This window comes from Haemaphysalis longicornis, unplaced genomic scaffold (genome assembly GCF_048455015.1).
Source record: "Haemaphysalis longicornis isolate Haplotype H1 unplaced genomic scaffold, Haemaphysalis longicornis Haplotype H1 scaffold_6, whole genome shotgun sequence".
Lineage (NCBI taxonomy): Eukaryota > Metazoa > Arthropoda > Arachnida > Ixodida > Ixodidae > Haemaphysalis > Haemaphysalis longicornis.
In genome coordinates, this window is record NW_027526407.1 from 59,354,522 (window position 1) to 59,377,041 (window position 22,520).

General features: G+C 46.4%; 1 protein-coding gene across 1 annotated transcript in view; it reads right to left on the bottom strand.

Annotated features, from left to right (window-relative positions):
* LOC144142765 (atlastin-2-like) overlaps positions 1-22,520 on the bottom strand; it is a 64,693-nt gene that overhangs the window by 38,485 nt on the left and 3,688 nt on the right. The window contains exons 2-8 of the mRNA XM_077674470.1: positions 18,718-19,097; positions 18,446-18,658; positions 5,381-5,599; positions 5,167-5,331; positions 5,057-5,113; positions 4,927-4,998; positions 4,716-4,865 (exon numbers count right to left, since the gene is read on the bottom strand). Coding sequence (XP_077530596.1) covers positions 4,716-4,865; positions 4,927-4,998; positions 5,057-5,113; positions 5,167-5,331; positions 5,381-5,599; positions 18,446-18,658; positions 18,718-19,038 — 1,197 coding nt within the window. The 5' untranslated portion in view covers positions 19,039-19,097. The remainder of the gene's footprint in view (positions 1-4,715; positions 4,866-4,926; positions 4,999-5,056; positions 5,114-5,166; positions 5,332-5,380; positions 5,600-18,445; positions 18,659-18,717; positions 19,098-22,520) is intronic.

Consider the following 22,520-nt stretch of genomic DNA (forward strand, 5'->3'; position numbering starts at 1 on the left):
CTAACATTAAACACCCCTTAACAGGCGAAAGACTAGTCATAATAATAGGGGATTTTGCTTGCATGTTATCCTTGCGAGACTAATCAAGTAGCAACGCTCACAGAGATGGCAGCACCGAAATTTTGGCTGGAAATATAGAAGAGTTCAATATTGTAGACATAGCAGAGTGTCTAGAAAGAAACCGATATCTTAGAGGATGATATCATTAACAAACGTGGATTACAATTTGTTTATTAAAATTCTCGTTAGAAGGTTGCAAACAATAATATATTGTTGGACCGCACGAGACGTGTGCAATTAAGGGTATTACGATTTTTCCCAACATTCATTAGGCGAGGTGCGTATTGGAGTGCTTTGACGCCCCTGACACTGGTGTCGCAGTGCTTCAGCTCGACCTAGAGAAAGCATTTGACTGCGTGTCTCATAAGCTTTTGTTTTTCTTATTGGAACATGTTAATGTCGGAAATTAAGTGGTCAAGTTGTTACTTTGGCGAATCGAAGTTGCACCACAAGGCTAATAGTCAACAGGAACCTTGGAGAGCCAGCCTATTTGCGTGCAACGCTCGGTGCGCCAAGGATGTCCCCTGAGCTCGCTTCGGTTCCGCATTTATATCGAGGCCTTGTGCCACAGCCTCATCCGAAATGAGGCAATTAACAGATACAAACTACAGGCAACCGAGTTTAAGCTTTTGGCTTACGCGGACGATGTGGTGGTTTTTTGCACCGGCAAACGATGCCAGGTGTCAAGCGCTTCGGGGACGTCACAGGAAGTCGGGTAACCTGGAGAAAGTGTGTCGTCTTTTGGCATGGAGCTTGGTTATCGACCCTAAGAACTTTTGAAAATGTGAGTTGGGCGAAAATACTAGTAAAATATCTAGGTACGCCCCTTTAGCATTAGTGAGATAGCGAACCCTACTGGCGAAGACAGGTGAACGGTTTGAAGGAAAGGACAGAGAAATGGAAGGCGGCCTGGCTGTCTGTATGCGGGAAGGCAACTGTATGTAATTTATTTTTCGTTGCAATGATTCGGATTGGGATGCAAACATTGCATTGTTCAATAGTTAATGTATGCAGAAATTTCACAGGGCCATTGTCGTTTTTTTGTGGTCGTCAACGTGGGAGAGCTGCAGTCGCACAAATTTGTTCAGGCGGGTCCGCGAGGGTGGCTTGAGGCTGGTATACTTGCACGTAAGACAGCTAGTCAATGGATTTCTCTTTCTACGTGATATTAGTGAACTTTTTCTGCGTTCGGTTATACAAGTTCGGCTAGCGCGTGCTTTACCTGCATTTGTGGTATCCTCGGGAAGCATGACCGGTGGCCTTCATGGTTATTTGAAAAAGGTTGTTATGTCTTTGCAGTTCTTAGCAGCCAGTTTTCTCTTCAATATTTGAGTTCCGTCGCACGTAGAAAGCTGGATAAGGATGGGAGCGAAACTGTCTTTACAATGCTGTTGTACAGAACTCAGTACTGTGGGAGCCCAGGAAATGGCGTTTTGAAAAGCGTAAGACGAATGGAAGTTAATCTGAAAGTCAAGCCTATTTTCTTTTAATTGTATACCGGTACACTGTCACGGAAAACCTGGACGCAAGAGAGAGGCCTGTTTGTACCCTGGGGAGTCAACTTCTCTATTTGCTAGCAACCGAAGAATATAAAGCACGTTTTTCATCATGGTTGGGCGATCGTATTTTTATGGGATGTCCTCCAGAGTATAACCCACAAAGAGTTTTTGCTGCATCCCCACGGCGTCCGGTTTTTGGGTGTGTACAACGAAGAGGAGTTCTCCACGATTCGAACATGTTGGGATTCCACAGTATCTTGGGTTCACGCATGGCCTGGCTTTACGGGGACCTGAATGCAAGGCCGACAAGACAGTGTTTTCTAGAGAGTGTCACGCACATCGTGGAAGAGCAAAAGCCAAAGGACTGCCTTCCTGAGCGCGTCTCAGGAGTAGAGCCCCTGGGGGCACTTACGGAATTTTAAACGACAATGCCAGCATAAGTCAGGCCGGCAGCCGAACGCGTGAGTTTGTACATGTTTGGTGTGCCCACAGTTCTGTAATACCGGATACCGCCAAAAAAAAAAGCGATGACAGCTCAATTGGATAGACACCGGTTTTCTAGGCGGTATTCGTTGAAAAGTTTAGCGGTCAATTTCTTCGCTTGGCAATGCTGGAAACAGCCACAGACATGGCTGATGCGCCACAAACACGGCGCGTCTTGGGTAAGATCAATGCGGCCGCACGAAACACCGGCGTGGGTCATTTGCTCTCTTCCAATCCGAATCTAAACGGTGGCGTCAACAGAGATGTTATTAATCGCACTCACATTGAACTCGAGGATATGCTTTGCGTTTGGTGAGGTAGAGTTTGTAACGTGAAACAGTCATGTTTTTCACAGTCATGCTTAGCATGGACAAGTACCGCCATCCCGCAGAGCCCGACGTAACGAGCGACGGCGCATTCGCATGGTTGCATGGAGGAGAAGGGGGGTGCCTGATCTGCGGCCCGTGCGCAGAACGTCGCCTAGCAACAGACGCTTGGCCGCAGATAAGGCGGCGCACACTTGGTTGCCTGCATGCATTCCACGCCATTGAATACCGGCTATAAGGCGAGGAACCCAGGTTCGATTTAGACCACGGGAAACGTCTTTTGTAGCGTAAGCTACACTGGCCGAGGTTGAGAAGTTTCGCGTGGACCCTGAACGGCCGTGCTGCGCAAGCGTGAGGAGAATTGGATTCGATTGGATTTAATCGAGTCTGATTTGGGTTGGATTGAATTAAATTTGATTGTATTGGATTGGATATGAAATCCAATCCAATTGGAGTACGGGTGTGTAGAGAACTGGGTCTGCACATTCGCTGGTCTCCGCATTTCAGCGGAGTGACGTCATAGCCGCGGCAGACGCACTGGCGCCGGCGCGTGCCCAGCTGTGCGGGCCGGTGCGCAGTAGCCAAGTCTGATGCTTCACCGTATCCGCTTGATAGCCATTTCGCCTGGCTCCTGGAGAGCCGTGCTGCGCATGCGCGAGGAGCAGTGACTGAACTGGACTGGACTGGACTGGACTGAACCGAACTGAACTGGATTTGATTTGATTGGATTTGATTGGATTGGATTGCTGAACCTTAGCACGCGCTACGTATATCCTGGCATAGCCGAGTTAAGCCACTGCTATTTTTTTTTCTTTCGAATTGGTCCCAACGCTTCTAACCCGTGCCCCTCGGGCCTTTGGTTGTGGCCCGGTGGTTTGGTTGCCGGTTTCACGGCATGAAGTTCCCGGGTTCGATTCCCGCGGCTTCCCTAACCACATTGTTTTCTTGAGGCTTGGGGTTTCTAGGTACGACGGACGGATTTGTGTCGGCCTAAACAGCTCTGCTGTTAAACCAATAGTGCATTGTATACCTAGCCCGTCAGGCAAACAGTGGTGAGCGTCTACCAGGCCCACCATCATGCGGCAGGTAGCGCCCACATGCATAAGGAAGACTCAGATTTGCCGCTACGCCGCAAGCCACGTGGCTTAACCGGGTGACATTTACACTCGACAGCTCACATTTAAAAGTACCAGCCGTCAAAGCGCAGATGCTTCCCTGTCTACAAAAGCGGCGTGGCCAAAGAATTATCGAACGCGCAAGACAACGACCCACCTGCGCAAGATGACAATAACGGAATCGATCGATCGATCGATCGATTGATTGATTGATTGATTGATTGATTGATTGATTGATTGATTGATTGATTGATTGATTGATTGATTGATTGATTGATTGATTGTAGGGTTTACCGCGCCGACCCAACGCAGGCTATGAGGCGCGCCGTAGTGCAGGGCTCCGGCCTAAATTTGACCACCTAGGGATCTTTAACGTGCGCAGAAATCTCGAACACGCGGGCGTTTTTGCTTTTCGCCTCCATTAGAAAAGCGGCCGCCGCGGCCGGGAATCAAACCCACGACCTCGTGCTCAGCAGCGCAACGCCTTAGCCACTGAGCCACCGCGACGGGTGACAATAACGGAATCATCACATGCACAAATCAACGGGGTGCGCCCCGCGCGTCCGCTCAGGCATGATGCAGCGGATGGGACCATGGAACGACCAACAGGCGTGACATAACTCCCTCGGTGCTGCCAGTCCTCTCCACCGCCAGACAACCCGCACGGCTTGGTAGTCTCCGTAGGAAGGTAAGCAAAATGCGCGAGTAACCCCTCACACCTTCAACATGGGGGCGTTACCCCCTGCATTTTCCAAGAGAAGGGGGTTACTTTTCCATAAGTTCTGCAAGGGGATGAGTCCCCATTACGCACCAGAAATAGCAAGCGGCATATCGACTTTGCTTCGCTGCACGGATTGCGCAAGAAGATATAAATACGCATGCAAGGCGTGCACAGGTAACCGATCAGTGGCCGTCAGTGCAGTGCACGTGCATAAATGAAGGTTTAGGATGAAACTGCTTAGACAGTCGATCCACTAAGGTTGCGATGATTGATAACCAGCAGCTGCAAATACGTTTGGTGCATGGGTAGTTGCGAATACAGTTTTTCATTATTTTCTTGTCGCGCCATTAACCTCCTAATCTGGTTTCATTCCCACCCCCCTCCCCTCCGAAATGAGAGGAGCGAAACGATTCTGCGCTTGAAACCAAACTGCAAACCACGAAGGATTTTTTCTTCTTGTTTCTCTTCTTCACGACCAAGATAAGCCAACAGGTCATTGTAGGATACTTACCCTTTGGAGGGTGTCCTTGTGTTTCTGGGAACGTTCTTCCCCGCCCATTTTCGTCTGCTTACGAAATAGTTGGAAGGCTGCTTCCATTACTCGTTCATGCTCCTTTTTCAGGGTTTCGGGGTCCAAGAAAGGCTTGTTTTTAAGAAGCACCTGCGTTGCAAAACAGAGCTTCAAACATTTAGCACGTGCGTCGTGAACTGCGACCACTTACGCTTTCCATTTCATTCCGGTACAGGTCGATGGCTCTATTGACAACCGTCGAGTTGTTTGCTTCAACAAACGCCTGTAAAGTTTGACCTCAGTATTTCTAAAGGACGTCAGAGAAGACACTGAGCATTCACCTCAAACATGGATTTCGGGTCCGGAAGGTCGTCTCCGTTCAAGACTTTGCCGTAACTCTGCAACGCAAACTTAAGGTAACAAAACAGCATGCACACCAAGTGAGACCTACCTCAAGGTGAGACAACAGCTCCTTGCAAGAAATGTCACAGCCGTTGATATTCTTGACTATTAATTTGTTTGGCTGAAGAAAGGACGACACCAGCACCTTTAGCTCCCTCTTGAAGTCATTATCAATGTCCGAAAGGCGCCCGTCAAATGTCCTCTCCGACTTGACCTGCGCAGGAACCAAGCTGTTTCGGAGTCATTAAAAATGTAGCGGATACCTTTTTCCCGGGGTCCGGCATCAGGAAGCACGAGATCTTCTTGAAGCTGCTGGAGATGTCCCAACGCACATCCATCAGCTCGGGTTCCTGTACTTCTTCAATCTGCAGGCACTTCTTCATGTGCGTTTTGCCACCTGTTAACCCATAGCTCATTTCTTGTTCGTACGGCCAGTCTCGGACGAGAAATAGGAGCTCTTGAAACGGTTCATCTCCTGTTTCCTGCGATTGGAGAATGCGTACTGTGAGTAGTATGGCATCCCAGTCCGGGAGAGTCACTTAGGGCATATATTTGAAACTGTAAAGCTCGTAATTGTCGATGACACTCCGGTGGCAGACACACGTATTTCTAGAACAAGGCAAAATGATTGCATTAAACAAATAATACATATCTGAATGTACTACTAACTTTGGGATGCTGTTGCGTGTGTTCCGCAGGAGGTATATGCACCGCAGCCAGAGGAATACAGTTCCGTAAATCATATTATGCGGCCATTTTGATCCGCCGGCCTTCAAAAATCCGATTCTGCGTCAATTTTTCGTGACAATACAAAATGTTCAGCATAACAATAAACCGTTTTTCTGATGCCCTCCTGTCCTATTACAGCTTAAGCAACAAATACTCTCAAACGAAGTTGGGGACCGGAAGGTTCAGAAGGCAAGTTCTCCTGGAAGGTTGAAGAGCAAAGGTATATTGCCTTCATTGGCGAAATTTATTTGCTCATAGTATTAATTTTAAAAGTCCTTGGCAACTCACTTTTGGGCACACGGTGCTGCTTGCGACACGAAACCACTCTCTCCCAATCGGCCTACCTACACCGGCCTTTGAGCTTCCGCTCAAAAAAAAGTTGTACTACTGCTATTTCGTTATTAGGCCCTTTTAGGTATTTTAAAATTCTATAGTATTGCTCTTGTACCACAAAACCAGCGAAGGGTTAAACATATATACAGTTAAATCTGGATGTAACGAACCACTGTGTAACGAATTCCTGGATTTAACGAAGTTTTTCAATTCCCATCGCCACTCCTATTAAAGCCATGTGTTTGCGACCTCTAAGTAACGAAACTTCGCGGCGGTTAACTTTGATGTAACGAAGTCGTCGAGCTGACCCGTCACTGCTTTTAGCACTTTCACTGAAAAATGTACCGCAGAAATGAACTAATTTAACGAGCGCTAGCTCTACCTTAACAATCCAGCAGCAATGAAAACGTCTCTAATCTCCTAAACACGAAATTCGTCATTATGATGATAATGTTTAACGGAGGGGCTAGCACCGTCCGGTGGCTAACGTAGCATAGCCGTCAATTCTGATTTTGCTTCTCGGCGTGGCCCCCCACCAGCTAGGAAGAGTATTTATCCATCAAGTCTTTTTCGCCCGCACCGCAAACTACCGTGAGGGCGGTTTTGGTTCCAGGCTTAAGTTTTGAGGTCCTAGGCCCTCCTGTCAGCGCGTAGTCACTGTCTGTGGTATCAGTTCATGATGAGTGCATCTGCTGAAAAACGAAAAGTTATGTCTTTTCAAGAAAAGCGCGCAATTTTAAATCCCGCCTCCACTGGCGAGAAGTAAGAATGTTGCCTGCGCTTACAGCATCCCAGCTAGCACCCTCTCACCAATCTTGAGTGCGGTAAAGAGCATCAAGTTCACAAAAAGGCACCTTATCAGCTTAAGTTGGGTGCCGAACAGTGTGAAAAGGCAAAAGTGATACTTCACTAACTTTTTTTAATACGGGGGAAGTGGCATTGCTTCTTTCGAGCTCCGTGTAGTGCTTAAGCTTGTGGGAAAGCAGGAGGCGCAACTCTCGCAGCTATTTGCTGCGAAATAAATCCATAAAGGCTGTGTTCACCTTCACTGTGGTTTGAAATTTTGGCTTCGTTTCTGCTCCGTTCCCGCGAGCCATTCCTCTTTTGTCAACTTCGTTACATCCAAGTTTAACAGTACATATAGGACGGCCTTTTCGCGCCACACAATGTTTTTATTTGATTGGTTTTACAGGGTGTAACGCACCGACGCAACGCGGGTGATGAGGTGCGCCGTAGCGGAGGGCTCCGGGTTAATTTTGACCCACTGGGCATCGTTAACGTGCGCCAAATATCGCACACAACGGCGTTTTTTACTTTCCGGCTCCATCAGAAAAGTGGCCGCCACGGCCGGGAAGCGAACCCGCGTCCTCGTGCTCAGCAGCACAACGCCTTAGCCGCTGAGCCACCCCGGCGGGTGTGACAGACAAATACCGGCGTTCCTTTCCTGCATGCGAGGGGGGAGGGCGGTGTGCCCTCTAACAAAACTGCAAGCTGCAGTGATTCCGTTTCTAGAAATCCGCTTGCTACAGAACCTGTTCTACAGGATCTACAGTATCCCTTGAGTCTGTCAGGGAGAGGGTCACCAGTCTCGTTTAAAGAGAGTCCCGTGACTCAAGATTCGTGACCAAGGGTCGAGAGATACTATGCAGGACTCCATATGACGTAGTCACTGAGTCGAAATCAGTGAACAAGGAGAGTTCGAAAGAGAGCCCTGCGACTCCATCAGCCAAGAGCCGAGAGGGAGTAAGCAGGACTCCATAGGACGTAGTCATTGGGACTCTATATCTGCGAACAAACGGTGTCATGTTGACTATTCTGTGGCTTCTGTAACGGACCCCCGCCAGGACTCCTTTTGAAAGAGAGTTCCATTAGTTAAAAATTTCTATTAGACGAAAAAAGCCAAGAGAGTGTATGGGTGACTGCATTAGACACTAGGATTCTACAAGGTAGGCCATGCATGCATACAAGAAACATCCAGGCCAGGAACTACAATATTTATTTGAACACAAATCTAATACAATACAAATTCGAATGTTCTCTACAAAAAATGTCGACTCAATGACCTGTAAAAATGTCAAGTAAACACAAAATCGCGGTTGGTAATCGGAGAAGATATTTATAAAAAATATAAAAAAATAATTTTTGTCAGTACTCCTTAAGGATTGTCAAGATCCCAACTCACATCAATACAAGATTGCCCCTCGTTGGCTTGTCAAAAATACTGCGTAAGTCAATACTTGACACATTGAAAATACAAGTGAAGTGAAATTCAAAAGCGAAGTTCAATGAGAGCCCAGTGGGCTGCCTCCAGTGCAGGTGACAGTTCGGTGTGAATACGTCATTCTTGCAACCAGCAAAACGGGGCAAATAATACGTAAATTTCACTGCAAAGCTTTGTGCAAGCGCGCACTCTATAAATGTGTACAGCCGACAACAAATATATTGTTTATACATGCTGGATGTACTTGGTAGAGGGAAAATCATATCTTTAATATTGTAATAATAAATCAAAAGTGTGGGGTTTAGCATGTCGAAGCTACATTTGTGCTAGGAAGTGCGCCATAGCGTAGGACCCTGAGTCAATTTCGACCATCTGGGGTACAAAAAGCTACCCGGGATATGTGTAACTCGTCAATACTTTTTTCCCCTTTTGCATTGAAATCGCGACTGTAAAGAGGGTAGCATTGCAACAAATCTGAAGGAATTGTCGAATAAATAATTTTTTAATAATATCTTATAAGCAGCTATCTAGCGAACACTCGCCATTCAGAAAAATGTCGGCACGAAGCGCAATAAATGCGTTCTTTCCTGTTGGGACTGCATGGCATGTTGAATTACATCTTATGCGCTGGTACCAAATTTGAGCAGGCCAGCAGACGTATGAATGGGTGGAACAAGGATCACTTTCATTCTATGATGTAGCTTAGCATGCCCTTTTCCGGATCGCACGAAGCTTGTGCGTGCTCACGAATGTTGTGAAGTAGAAAAGTGTGGAGCGCTAAAATTGCTGAAACATGTGCAAAAAAAATGAATTTAGACGTTAATGCTCGGGAATCATTTTTAACAAGAAATCGCCATCTCGACAGGCAAATCTTTAAATCGTGACAGCCATGCCCCTTGGCAGAGTCCAGACGCATTTTTCAGTTAGAGATTTGTTTTGGCCTCCCACATATTCGCATTGTTTTCATTGTGTTCTCTCTGGTTGCAAAGCAAATTTTCCCATTACTGCCAACAGCAATTAACATTCCTGTAGGCATAGGCAGCGATTGCTTTGTTTTCTGTTGCATCCCCACCTTTGCACTGTCTATTGACATAACGTAACTAACCAGCCCAAGCTCAAGCGTTGCTAAAACAACTTTTAAAAATAACACCTATTATGGCTTTTTTTAAAGGAAATACGCTACCATGAAGAACGAGATTATAGTATTTATTTCTGGCTGTAAATAAAACGTTTAGCTTTAAAATTTTCCCTACTTCAATTGCTTATATTCAACATACGCTGCTCCACCGTCCACGCACTGCACCTGGGACTGCACTTAGCAGTAGCTGCTAAACTGATGTAAAAGAATAAACCCCAATATAGCGGAAAAAGGCAGCAGCTTTAAAAAAAAACACGCCACCAATTTAAATATCTTGTACTGTACTGTCGGGCACAAACTTGACACGAACGGCGAAAAGCGTGGCCTGAACTGCCCCCCTTTTACGACGCAGTAGCGATCGAGAACGAGATAATCCTCTCAGTAGGCTTGCAATAGCTGGCAATAGCTGGCGCCCAGATTGCCTCGTCTGCTTTGCATATGCCCGATCGCCACTCAGAAGCGCTGCTCGTAAGAAGGCGCTTCCACTACTTTTTTCTTACTGATGTGACCTTGCACTATAGTCTCAGCACCAGGTTTAGGGTTTTTTTGTGGAAACACTCAAGCGAAATAAACAAATTAGGGCAGCGCGCATACACGCGTAAAACTTAAAGGTGGCGAAGCTGTACGCAACCTTCACGACCATCACAACAATTTAAGTCCATGATTGCAGCCGATTTGCTTCTTATTCGCTGGCGCAACGACCTTTACTCTATCATTGTGTCTACAAGGGTGAGCTTGTTTCATTTTTTCGGAAGTGATGACCACTGGACAATACCTTGGAAGGGCGTACGCAATTACGTGTCTTTTTCGTTTGACCAAAAAATGGTCACAATACGGCGAACGATGGAGTCTTTCTCGTTTCTGCAAGTGTTGCCACGACAAGAGTAAACGCTGGAGTATTTATTTAGTCCACTCTTGGGCAAGCTCCCTAAGTGGGTATGCTTGCCTTGACAAACGTGCGAACGGGGACGCTGGGCGGTCGTCGCGAGGCACGCACACACGGTGACTAGGCATTTTGTAATTTTAACTGCCGGGCGGTTGTAATTTTGTAATTATAATTGACGGGCGCGCTCCCGAGCACGCGCCCGGCAATTTTTCGGTATTTTTAACTGCGGGCACGAAAATTTACGATTTGCTCAACAGCTTCTCTGTTAAAACTTTACACCCAGGGTACCTCATTTTCCCCACTGCTTGAACATATTCAGAATGTTCACTTCAGAAGGCCCTGCAATTCTCATAAGATTCCTTTGGTAATCTGACCGCCAGAAACAAACTCTGAATAAGGTGCGCGAGCTGCAGCAGCATAGTGCGGAATTTCAAGTTTCCGCCATAATACCTGCAGCGCGTTGCTGCAGACGAGACCACACATGATAGCAAAACGTAGGAATGACCCCAGCAAGTGAGACCACAGCAAGCGAGACCGCTGCGAGCGAGACCACAATTTCCAGCAAAACGTAGGAATGACCCCATAACGAGCACTTTCTACACAACGGTCAGCAATGGCGAAGCGCTAAAAGCGATCTATGCACCAGCTATCCCCAGAACAAGCCACTGCAAGCTTACCGACGACGTATTCACACACGTATAACATCACTTCGCGACACTGGCGGCAGTCCAGGCCTCGCATTCCGTCATTTATGTTAAGTTTTACAGATTGTTCTATGACAAACACCCCACATAATAAAATTAGATATTTCCTAGTAGGGATTTACAAGTTATGGCTGTCATAGAATGTGAACAAACTTAATTTTTTTTTAGAAACCCGCAGGTGGCATACACGTTTGCAAGTTTAAAAAGCATTCAGGTACATATTGTTGAAACAACATAACACATACACTCTCCATGCCTATTTTGTGCAATTTAGGTGGCTTTGTTCTTGGCAAAAAAAAAAAAACACGGTAATTTTATTGTAATTTCGTGTCTTATACTCATTTGTCAAACTGGAGTTTGTTATCGTTAAACAAATTGAAATTCTGGGGCTTTGTACGCAGAAAATACGTCTGTGACATAAGCTGCGCTGTAAAAAAGGGCTCCGGAATAATTGAACTTGTAAGTTCGGGAACATGGGAACGTTTCGATTATTGCATTTTTTTCAGGGCCACTACATTTACAATTTTTGCTTGTTTTAAGCATTAATGTGATGAGTTGTACCATAACAGAGGAGTACCGGTAAATGTGGGCTAAAATGGGCACAGGCTGCCTTTTGATTAGTTTACTCCGTCAGAAAAATGCCAGAGCCGGTATAGAACCTTCACTTAGTTAACGCATAACGCCTTCGCCGCTTAGCTACACCGAAAGGTCTTGTATTACTGCCACAGACTTTGTTTTCAGCCCTGCATCACCAGTTGTTCTTTTAGGTTTGGTGCTTTGCTAATACTCAATGTTTTTAAAGATGACACACTTGGCTTGCAACCCACCAAAACTTCCGCCATGAATATTATCCAGCAGAAGCATGAGACATAGCAACTGAATTAAAGCAGTGCGCCAAGTTTTGATTTTAAGATTTCGATTAGGTGGAGTTTTACTTTGAATAATAAGAGGTAGCACTTGCATCCTCACAGACATTATCTCTAAGCATTTCCTGAGTTTTAGAGAGAAAGATAAAATGACTTTCGGGACCTTACGGACATTCTGTATTCTGCAATTTCTTTTCTCCTATTCTAAAATAAGTATCAACTTTTTTTGGTCAGCACCCATCATGCTTGCGAAACATGCTCGCATGTACAATTTTACAGAGTGGAAATCCTCTCCGACTTCATGAAATCATTCAGATGAGGTACGTTTGGAAAACGTCCGAACGGACCGTTCTCCTGGTAAATGAATATAAATCCTCTTAGAGAACTTGAACATGGCCTACATGTTCGGAAACTAGCTTTGTCCTGTCTCGAAGCTTACGCGCCGCCTGTTTTTACCATATAAGGGCAGTGCCGCAGTGGTGACCGTGGAGGCCCTATTTACTAAGTGCTTTATGGAGGCTCAGCAACTCAGGTGTGATGTCGATGGACCACTTCACCTTCGTCCTTCGGGTGAGGGTGATTCACCGATGTGTCTGGAAAAATAAGCAGGACAGATTATATTACAGTGCGATTAACTGCGTGCGCTGGTTTTATAGAAGTAATGCCGACATTTTGAGCACGGCTTTTTGCTTGGGAAGACAGAGTATGCTCAATGGTGATATTGAAAAAAAAAATGTTGAATTACTTTCTACGCTGTTATAAAGACTGAGTTCAGAGACTTTGGTGATAGACTAGCCAAATTTTCCCGGGCTAGTGACTACAGTTCATACAACTGCGACTACAGTAACAGCTTGTTAATCAGAATGTCACCCGTATATTACTTTTTTTTGGGTAGAGGGGTGCTAGCGCGCTGTTGCTACACAGGCGATGAGGCGCGCCGTAGTGGAGGGCTCCGAAATAATTTTGACCACCTGGAGATCTTGAACGTGCGCCGACATGTCGAACACACGGGCGCTTTCGATTTTCGCCTCCGTCACGAAAGCGGCCGCCGTGGCCGGGAAGTGAATCCGCGACCTTGTGCTCAGCAGCACAACCCTTTAGCCACGGAACCAACGGGGCGGGTGATTCAAGGTCGTTACAGAGGTTGGCTTGGTGTGGGCCGTAGATGGCCTTGCCGTAATCAAGCTTGAAAAGAACGGGTGTTTTGTATGTAAGTTGTTTACAGATGATGGTGCCAAAGAAAGGTTGCGACGTAAATAGCGGAGGGCACGATTTGCTGCGTTTGTAACACGGCGGATATGGTTGGACCAAGTTAAATCGTGACTAATGTGGATGCCGAAGTACTTGACTGATGTACAGGAGAATACCGCAGTATTGTTTTTGAATACGAATGAGGGGCATAATTAGAACGATGGTAAAGAGATCAAAGATGTTTTACTGACGTTAGGTGACATGAGCCGTTTCCTGCACCAGTCTTCAACAGCAAGGAGATTGTTTTGAAGGACAGTTTCGTCTGAGAAATGTACTATTGGCCGTTAGACAGCACCATCATCCCCGAAGAGGCGGATATTAGAAGAGACAACATCGGGAAGGTCATTAAGGTAGACTAAAAAGCAAGAGGCCCAAGCACGGTGCCCTGGGGGACACCCGAGAGAACTGGGGACAGGGAGGACGAGTGCGAGTTGGCATAAACAAACTGCTGACGATGTGTAATAAAACAGTGAATCCAGTTTAATGTAGACGTATGTAGCTTTATGCGAGATAGCTTAAATAATAGTCGAGGATGGGATACTTCATCAAAAGCTTTCTCGAAATCGAAAAAAGGGGCGTCAATTGGAATGTTACGGTCAAGATGCGAATGCAGGTCGTGAAGGAATAAAGCAAGTTGAGTGTCGCAAGAGAGATCTTACGCTAACCATGCTTGTTGGGATTAAAAAAGTGTCACGACGATAGAAAATTAGCGACAGGGGAGTAAATGATATGTTCCAAGATTTTAAAGAACACACACATGTGATAGAGATTGGACGGTAATTAGGCGGGGATGATTGGTTTCCTTTTTTAAAGACCGGAGTGATTTTGCCAATTAACCAGTCTCATGGAACAATTTTCGAGATTAAACAAGAGATAGATCTGTTTTCTGTAACCATTCTGTGAGATTGGTACAGGATCTGTGGGCGCATAAAGCTTGCCTGCGGGGGCATGCTTCACCGACATGCATTCATAAATGGGCGATCAGTGAGGTGCGCGTTCTTATACGAGAAAGACACGGACCAAAGCGTTGCTCCAGAAGCCCTTCAAGTGGCACGTGTCTCGACGACAAGCACACCGGCCAAAACGGAACTCAATGAACCTATAATTGAGAAAGTTTATAGTGAGCAGGGCATACAGACAACTCCGCATCCGGGACTTCCTTGAAGGCAGGAGATGCCCAATAAACCCGCTAGCAGTACTTATCATAACGATTGGTTTTCATGTATTGCGGATAAACAGATATACTGCTGTCAAACAATCGCGTCCCCGACGAAACCAGTGGAACTTGCTGATCCACATGCACAGGAAACTATCAGAAAACCTGGAAGCAGAGTTCTTCTTCTTGGGGGAAGAAGAGTTCCTGAGAAAATCGTCTGGTCCTTTCATTGAGGTCAAAACGGGCGGGTGCTGCTGAGTTGCACTCCAATACATGGATTCAGCTTCACGGGAACATAAAGGGAGGCTTGTAAAAGTGAGTGCATCCGAGTTGCACTCCAATAATGCACGGGTTAAGTTTTACGGGACCATAAGGGGAGGCTTGTAAAAGGCGCAGGCGCCTCGGGCAGGGAGACTTCCCTACCGCACCTGGGTACTTGACGCCTCCCTCTACTGCAAAGTGCGCGTGCTCGCAGATGTAAGACGCGTACTTGTGTTTTCGAAGGTGTAAGCCATGTGGTGCGGATGTAAACCGCGTGCTTGTGTTGCTACTGCCAAAGGTAGTTCCAATTGCATTATGTGAATAGAGATAATGTTATGGGTATTCAATACGTTTTGGCGCCCCCAAATGGAAAAGGTGGGCTAAATAAGTGTATGTGGTACAGCTAACAAACAACGAATGCTTTGTGTTTTTTGTATGTTGCAAGGTAGACCCTGCATAAATGAAACATCTTGTGTAAACGGAGCGGGTGCCTGGGAGGGGGGATTGGTCCCCCCCCCCCCCCCCAGGATACTGGCTGTCCTCTCAGTGCAAAATTTATGTGCTAAGAAGTGTACGCCATTTCTATTTGTGTTCATACTGTGATAGTTCTTGCCTCATTTCTTGAAAAGTACCTGCTTGGTTAACAGCAAGCAGCGACTTCGTCCTGGAGCGTAGCGGACGGACTGAGTATGTGTACGCATGAAAGTGTAACCACGAGTGTTTTGTACCTGCCTTTGTAACAGGAGAAAAATAAAAATTCCTTATTTTACCTTAAACACTAGCCCTGCCGAAGAAAAAGTTCTGTTCTACGCCGATTTGTCCCCGCACGCTATACTTTTGGGGAAGCCGATACAATACAGCTTCGCTGTAACGTTACGAAAATACGCACACAATAAAATTACAATAATTCAGTAAAAAAAAAAAAATACACACTAAAGAAAAATTGATATATATGTCCTAACATATTCATTTTTTTGCCTTTGGCGGAGTGTAGGGCCACCAACAGTTTTGTGTACGGCGATGCAAGGCTTTTTCAGGCGTTGCGTGGGGCGTTGCGGTCAAAATTGGTTGGCAACATTTATGATGCCTATTCGCGGGCTCAGATTGGGCGCCGAAAACATGATACAACCGCAAAAACGTGATTCGACGTTTCTGAATCGGTGTAGCGTGACTAGATGAGGTCTCCGAGTATCGGCACTCTTTTCTACTACTGTTACGTGGTGCCGCCACGATCATTCGTCCGTTCGTATCCTGTAACATTTGTTTACACAGCGGCGGTTCATGAGCACCGCCATTTTGTTGTTTGTGCGCTTTAGTCGGTCAATTCTGGTAGTCTTAGCTTTTCTTCACTGCTCTGCGACTGCGCGCGAGTGACGCCGTTCCGAGCGCTATTGAAATATAATGCGTGTAGCATGCCAGCCGAAGAAGTGCATGTGTACATGGAGGAGAGAAAAGTTTGGAGAGGCCCTGATGTCATATTTGTGAAGCCGCACCCGCCATGTCGATGAGCGCACTATGCTCAGCCACGGACGTTCGATGGACCGTGGCCCAGCAGTCTCTCCCATTCTGCTGTGCTGTTTCCAGTTTGATAAGGGCTTCTCGGTACGGGCAGCTCGAGAAAGCAAAAGTAGACGACAAGAGCAGTGTTTGGGTCCGTACAGCATGGTGGTGTTTGTGCGGTACGTCTCAGCTGCGATGAATTTCACTTGACTTGGGTAAGGGGCTGCAGTGGTTTGCAAGATTCCTCACGGTTCCGTGCCGGGTGGCCGGCCGCAACCGGCAAAACTTAGCTTTCAACGCGCACCTTCTTACCGGCAGACCGACAAGGATGGAAAACCACTGCCCGGAATCGACGAGATATCGCCGCAAAAGAACGGCAACTATGCTCACCGACTTAGTTAATTATCAACCTTCCGACATTGCCTTAGAAACGGCAGTAGAAGAAACGCTGCGATATCAGCTGCAGTGCACAGACTGCACACGACGACGACGCCGTCGCAACTGCGCTGTGTTGCCAGCGTAGCCAGGCAGCCACTGTCAAAGCACCGTAAAAAATTGTCCGTGGCATTTAGTCAGATTTAGCCGCCGTAGTCGTAAAAATCTATATAGGCAACACGGTTTATGAGCTCATTAAAAATGACTTCACTTCTTTCACACTTTTTGAAGTGTATTGGGGTGATCGTGGATTCTCCTCAGTATTCTTTCCTCCATGAGTGTGTCCCAAATGCCTTTTTCTGCACCTTCGGCAGTGTTGTTAACAAACGACCCCACCGAACTTAGCGGCAAGGCTGTAGCAGCGGCAATCTCCAACACTGATAAACACCAAAATGGCCACCATTGCTGAGTTGAGTGCCTGAGTGTCGGTACTCTGATACCTTTTATCTAGTGACAGTAACACGACGATCCTTAGAATATACCGGCCCTTGTTCTCCACAAAACTGATCGCTCTTCGGAGGGATTCCGTTCAGAGTTCACGGGTAAAATCTCTCGGCGAGTTTAATAGTTCACTTACCTGTATTTTATGCACTTTCTGTGTTGCTGCATCTCCGTGCGCATTGTATTCATTATCGCGAACGGTCTCTTCACGTACAGCACGGGAAAAGCATTTTAAAATTGTCGTGACACCGACCAGCGCTAGCACGAAGTTCTGAAAAACACCAAGCCGAAATCGTCGCAATACCACGGACGCTTCTCCGGTACAGCCCCTCGGCAACAAAGAAAAAAATAATCCACCCCGCTTGTGCCGGCATGACGGCGGCTCGCCTGCGCGCGAGGTTGACGAAACGCCACCTGCTCCATGACGTCTCCCGTACGGCGCGGCCAATGAGAGTGCTGTTACCGGCATCGTTTTGTTGCTTTTGTTTCGCTCATCGGAACTGTCCCCTCTTGAATACAGTTGTGCCAGTTGTGCCGGTAAGGAAGTCGGAAAGGGGTCAGACACAACCGCCACTGTGATTTGTAAATATCTGTGTGCCCTACTAGAGTCACCAAGCGTAAGAAATTTCTATTGTTGGCATGACTCTTTTCTGGCCCTCTTTCTTTACAGTGTGTTTCCATGTGGTTCCATCGCATCACATACTAAAACGGCTGTTTCAACGTAACGTAAAGCAACACAAGTAAACCCAATCCCAACCTAACTACCATGAAACCAATCTAAAACTTATCTAAACATAACCTAATCACCTGGGATCTAACCTACCCAGGTTTTTTTTTTAATTTCATTTCATTCAGTCACCGTCATGTGAAGGAAGGACCTGCACAGATTCTGTGCAGGTCCCTCTGTGCACAGATTCTGTGCAGGTACAGACTGTGTGGCGTGCCATTAGCGGAGAATAAAGACAGTTAGGATTTGTTTGATGGATTGAACGTTTGTAAAGATAGGAGTTTATTACCCCAACCAAGTACCTGTTCTTTGGTTCGTCTCCTCCTGCGGTACTTGTAAATGAGGTACTTGTAAATGTATGATTCATCAGCAAGCTTCAACTTCGTACTCTGAGGTACTTGTAAATGTATGATTCATCAGCAAGCCTCAACTTCGACTGTTCTTTTCTTAACAATTTCCATCTTTTTAATGCAAACACTTAATTTTTGCATTTATGCAATAGCGTTTAAATATTAACTGCGGTGTACTCACAAACCGGGTTCAGCGGAATGAAAAAAAGCTACACTTTAGGCATGGTTCCCTTCAGCCACTAGCAAAACTTGCGCAAACTTGCAAAAACCACTTTAGTAGATACGCGCTATTGTTTTTACGTGCACATGATCAGAAAAGAATCCACTCACCCTTAGTGCCAGCTTTCCGTATTGAGTGAACAGGTGGAGGTGCTGCAGGTGGTCTTCGCCTATCTGTTTCGAGATATTGTAGATCTGCAGCGAGCTTGCCATCATGCTCAAGGCAAATACCTTCGTACTATACTTCGTCGTAGATTTTCCGTCGAATATTCCCTGGGTGTCCAGAAAAATCACGGCTACCTTCTTGCCTCCAGTCGTGGGCACCTGCAAAACGTCACCCATCATACCATGCCCGTCGGACTTGCAGAAATGAATTCGCTCACCACAAAGACCTCGCTCCACACAAAAATGCCCGTTGTCTCTCGCTCCGAGCCACCACGCCATGAAAAGCCTTCAAGTTTGGCGTTGGCGTCGTCCATCCAGTTCGGTTGTGTACCGTTCATAAAGTACCGAAGGAAAAAGTTCAGCAAGAAAGACTTTCCCTCGCGGAATTTGCCAGCCACCGACACCACCACAACAGGGAGGTCCTTCACGTGCTCGGCAAGGAGTATTTTCTTTAGTCCAGAGGTGTCCAGGCTGAAATGCTTTCCACCTTCCAGTTTCACGATCTGGACGGGCCGGCCTTTGTTTCCTCGATGTGACATAGCGCCGGAATGACCCCACAGTTTGATATCAGGTGAGGAGGGCTATTTGTGGGTTGTGTCTGAAAGGAAAGCAGTAGGTGTGTTAGTCGGAAAAAAATGCAGACAAGAATAATGTACACGCCTTTCCAAAGTTTTCTTAAGTTATTATACAAACGCCTTGGGTGATGATATAACATTTGCAAAGCACTAGAGAGTTATAGCAGATCGGAAAAACCGTTCCGGTACGGTAACGTCTACCGTCTGGACACCACAGCGCATGCGCAGAACCCTACCGTAAACCGGAGTGACTTGGCCGGATGGTAGCGAGACGTAACGCGTCCGTCGTTCCAACGCGGATGGCCGCTTTGGACGAGTTTGGTAGACGTACGCTTGGCTGACGCCTAGTCGAACGGAATGTAATTATGAGATCGTTTACGAAAAATGAGGTTGCAACAAGTGAAATCCGCGCGATTCTGACAGCTCAAGCAGCAAGCGAATCACGGTCCCGACCCAACTGCCATGGCTTGTGTCGTCGAGTGACGCACGTACGATAGCTTCTTTTAGGTTAAATAAAGGCGATCCGGTTACATAACTAGTATTCACAGCAACATGGGGCCCGTCTACAAATCGGCTAGTGAGGAACAGGTGGTATCACTGTGAGGGGCTCTCAAATACAACGAAAAACTAGAAGTAGCGAGTCCCATAGAGTTTCTCACTAGAGAAACTCTCTGGCCAGCCCTATGTACTGAGAGCCCAGCTTGATCTGCTGGCGCCATCTGTTGAGATGGCGTAGAGGGAAAATGCCTACTTCATGTTCACGCAGTCGCTAGTTCGAGTCCCCGAAGGGCGTTGGACATTTTTTTCTGATTTTGGCTCTTTTGAGAACTGAAAACTAATATTTCAGTACGGGAAACGCCACATACTCACGAGGAATTGCCACACGACGTACAACCCAAGTCGCTACCAGTCACAGTAGCATATCCGGTAGTTACGGTCTGCTATAACTCTTAAAACGAGCCTTCCCGGTACGGTCCGGTAACGGGTACCACGTGCCGTACCGGAACCGTTTTTCCGATCTGCTATAACTCTCTATTATCGCTTTACCCACAAAAGATTTTTAGTTACCTTGGCACAATAGCTTTGGAAGACAACCTTCTAATACTGCAGCCTAACAAACCGCAACTGTCTGATTTCCTGCTTTTCAGAACCTTATGCACCTAAATGATGGTTTCCGAAAAGTTTCCGGTGTCACGTGGCTGGTGAACAACAAAAAAGACAACGAAACCACGGGATCACCGACGAAACTAGCAGCTAGCACTTCACACGCTTTGACAGGAACAACTCACAATTATGTTTTTCACCTTCCAGTGCGTTGGGCTCACTTGTACATCAACGCCTGAATCGAGCGGAAGATTTATGTCGGGCGCCGAAGCAAGAGGCAGAAATGATGACGGGCAGTTGTACGTCGCATTAGTACGAAGTCCAGCCAATGCTCCGGCGAAGGTAGCGATGTATTATTGTTTCTCGAACGTGGGAAGGAATGGCTGCGGACTCCGGATGGATCAATGCAGCTGCTATGGCGTGGGTGCGCAAGAATAAACACGTCTAAGTAGATGCAGGAAGTAACCTACGGACTGCTAAGTCCATAACCGCATGAATGTTGTACCGGACAATTTAACCTGCTGAAATAAGTTCCAAGAGGGGCCCCTTCCGCTTCTATTATCTGATACTGAACCTTAACTATAAGGAACGATGCCGGACGGGGAAAAATTATATCCCAGAAAATGTTAAAAACCTGCCTGGAAAGAGCGTTTAGAAAAGTCTATTAGTAAAAGTCGAGGTAACCATATAATGAGGCATAATTCACCCATTCGATATTGGCTGATCACGCTGCCTTGTGGATTCAGTTCGTCCTGACCTTACGCGAATTGCTTCGGCAATGATATTTGGAACGCTTAGATGCGGGGCTAAAAATATACACAAATAAATCAAAAGAGCATGTTAAACCACCATAAAAAGCGGCCTTTCAACGTTGGTCATGAGATACTGAAACAGGTGAATGATTGCAATGATGTTGGCCGATGCTGTATTGTGATCTAACTCATGCGAAAAAAAAATTAAGCGTACAAATCATGGGCGTTCGATGGCATATGGTAAGGACACTGAAATTTTCGGCAGGGAGGTACCTTTGTCATACAAAAACTGATATAGAGCCAGGAGCACTTCCGGTTGTTACTCAGGGCAGACATTCTGGAGCTTAATGAAACAGCTTAAGAGAAAATTTAGATGCAATAAAAAAATACTTTTAAGGATAAGGAAAACGCTGCGGGATAGAGAACAGACTTATGTGGAAGACATTCCAGCCGAAATTAGGCCTAAAATATGAGGCTATGCACGTCTAACCAGAGTTACTGGATATAGGAGTTGCGAAACTCCCCATAGGCCCCATGTATCAAAAAGTGGCCCCGAGATTGGTCCACGGTTTTGGATCTTGTTTTACAGTGGCGCCATCTTTTGGCGACAAAATAAACTATACAACTTGCTTCGCCGCTCGACGACCTGGGCGAAAAATGGTATTCGAGTGCTTACGTAAACTTGTTATGCCAAAGGTGCCCAATGTGTTGAACTATGCAAGTGTTTTATATACATACGGAGCAAAAGTAGTAAACAGAAATGCGACCATGGGGTCAACCGTCGCTTACGCACTGTCGTCTGCTGCGCGTCCTCTTTGGTCTTCTGGCCACAAAAAAATAAATAAGTCGCTTCGACGGCTTTATGCCACCTGAAACTGATTATTTAGAGCCGCTTGATCGGCTACTGTATTATTTTTGACATACAATGAGCTGTAAGCCAAAGGATAACTCCGAATTTGGTACTTCAGTTCGGACCTATGTTGTACCGGAGTGCCCGAGGCAGATGCGCGGACGCAGAAACAATCATCACCTAAAAACCGGAGTGAAGATAGCAATGATTACGTTAAGAAAGCACAAAAATAAAGAATTATGCACTTTAAAACAAAATTTAACCTTAAATTGTCAGTTTGAATGATTATTTTGTTTTTTGGATAGTGCATGCGGCGGCCGCAGTGGCGCCACGGTACGCACGATCCAAAGTAGGGGGGGTCCAGGCGCGGGCCGTTTTTTGATGCGGAGTTTCGCAACTGCCTACATCGAAGAGCTCTGCGTCTAACTAAGCAGACTAAGCCAAGCATTTCGCATATGCAAGGTTAGCTGAGCTAAGCTATTTTTAGTACGCTTTACAAAGTGTTCAAACGCAAGGCGTAAACGACTGCCACGCTGTTTTGTAGCGCGCGTGACGTTCTCGAGTGTCCCGGCGTTTTAGTGCCGTGACTACAGGAGAGGACGGTTACAACGACGACATTAGACGCCAACAACCCGTGCCCCTAAGGGGCTTCGTGCTTCAAAAACGCTTCCCGTGAGCCAAATAGAACCTGGGTCCCTCGCGTTATGAGGCCGGCGCTTATTCGCTTGCTTCATTTCGAC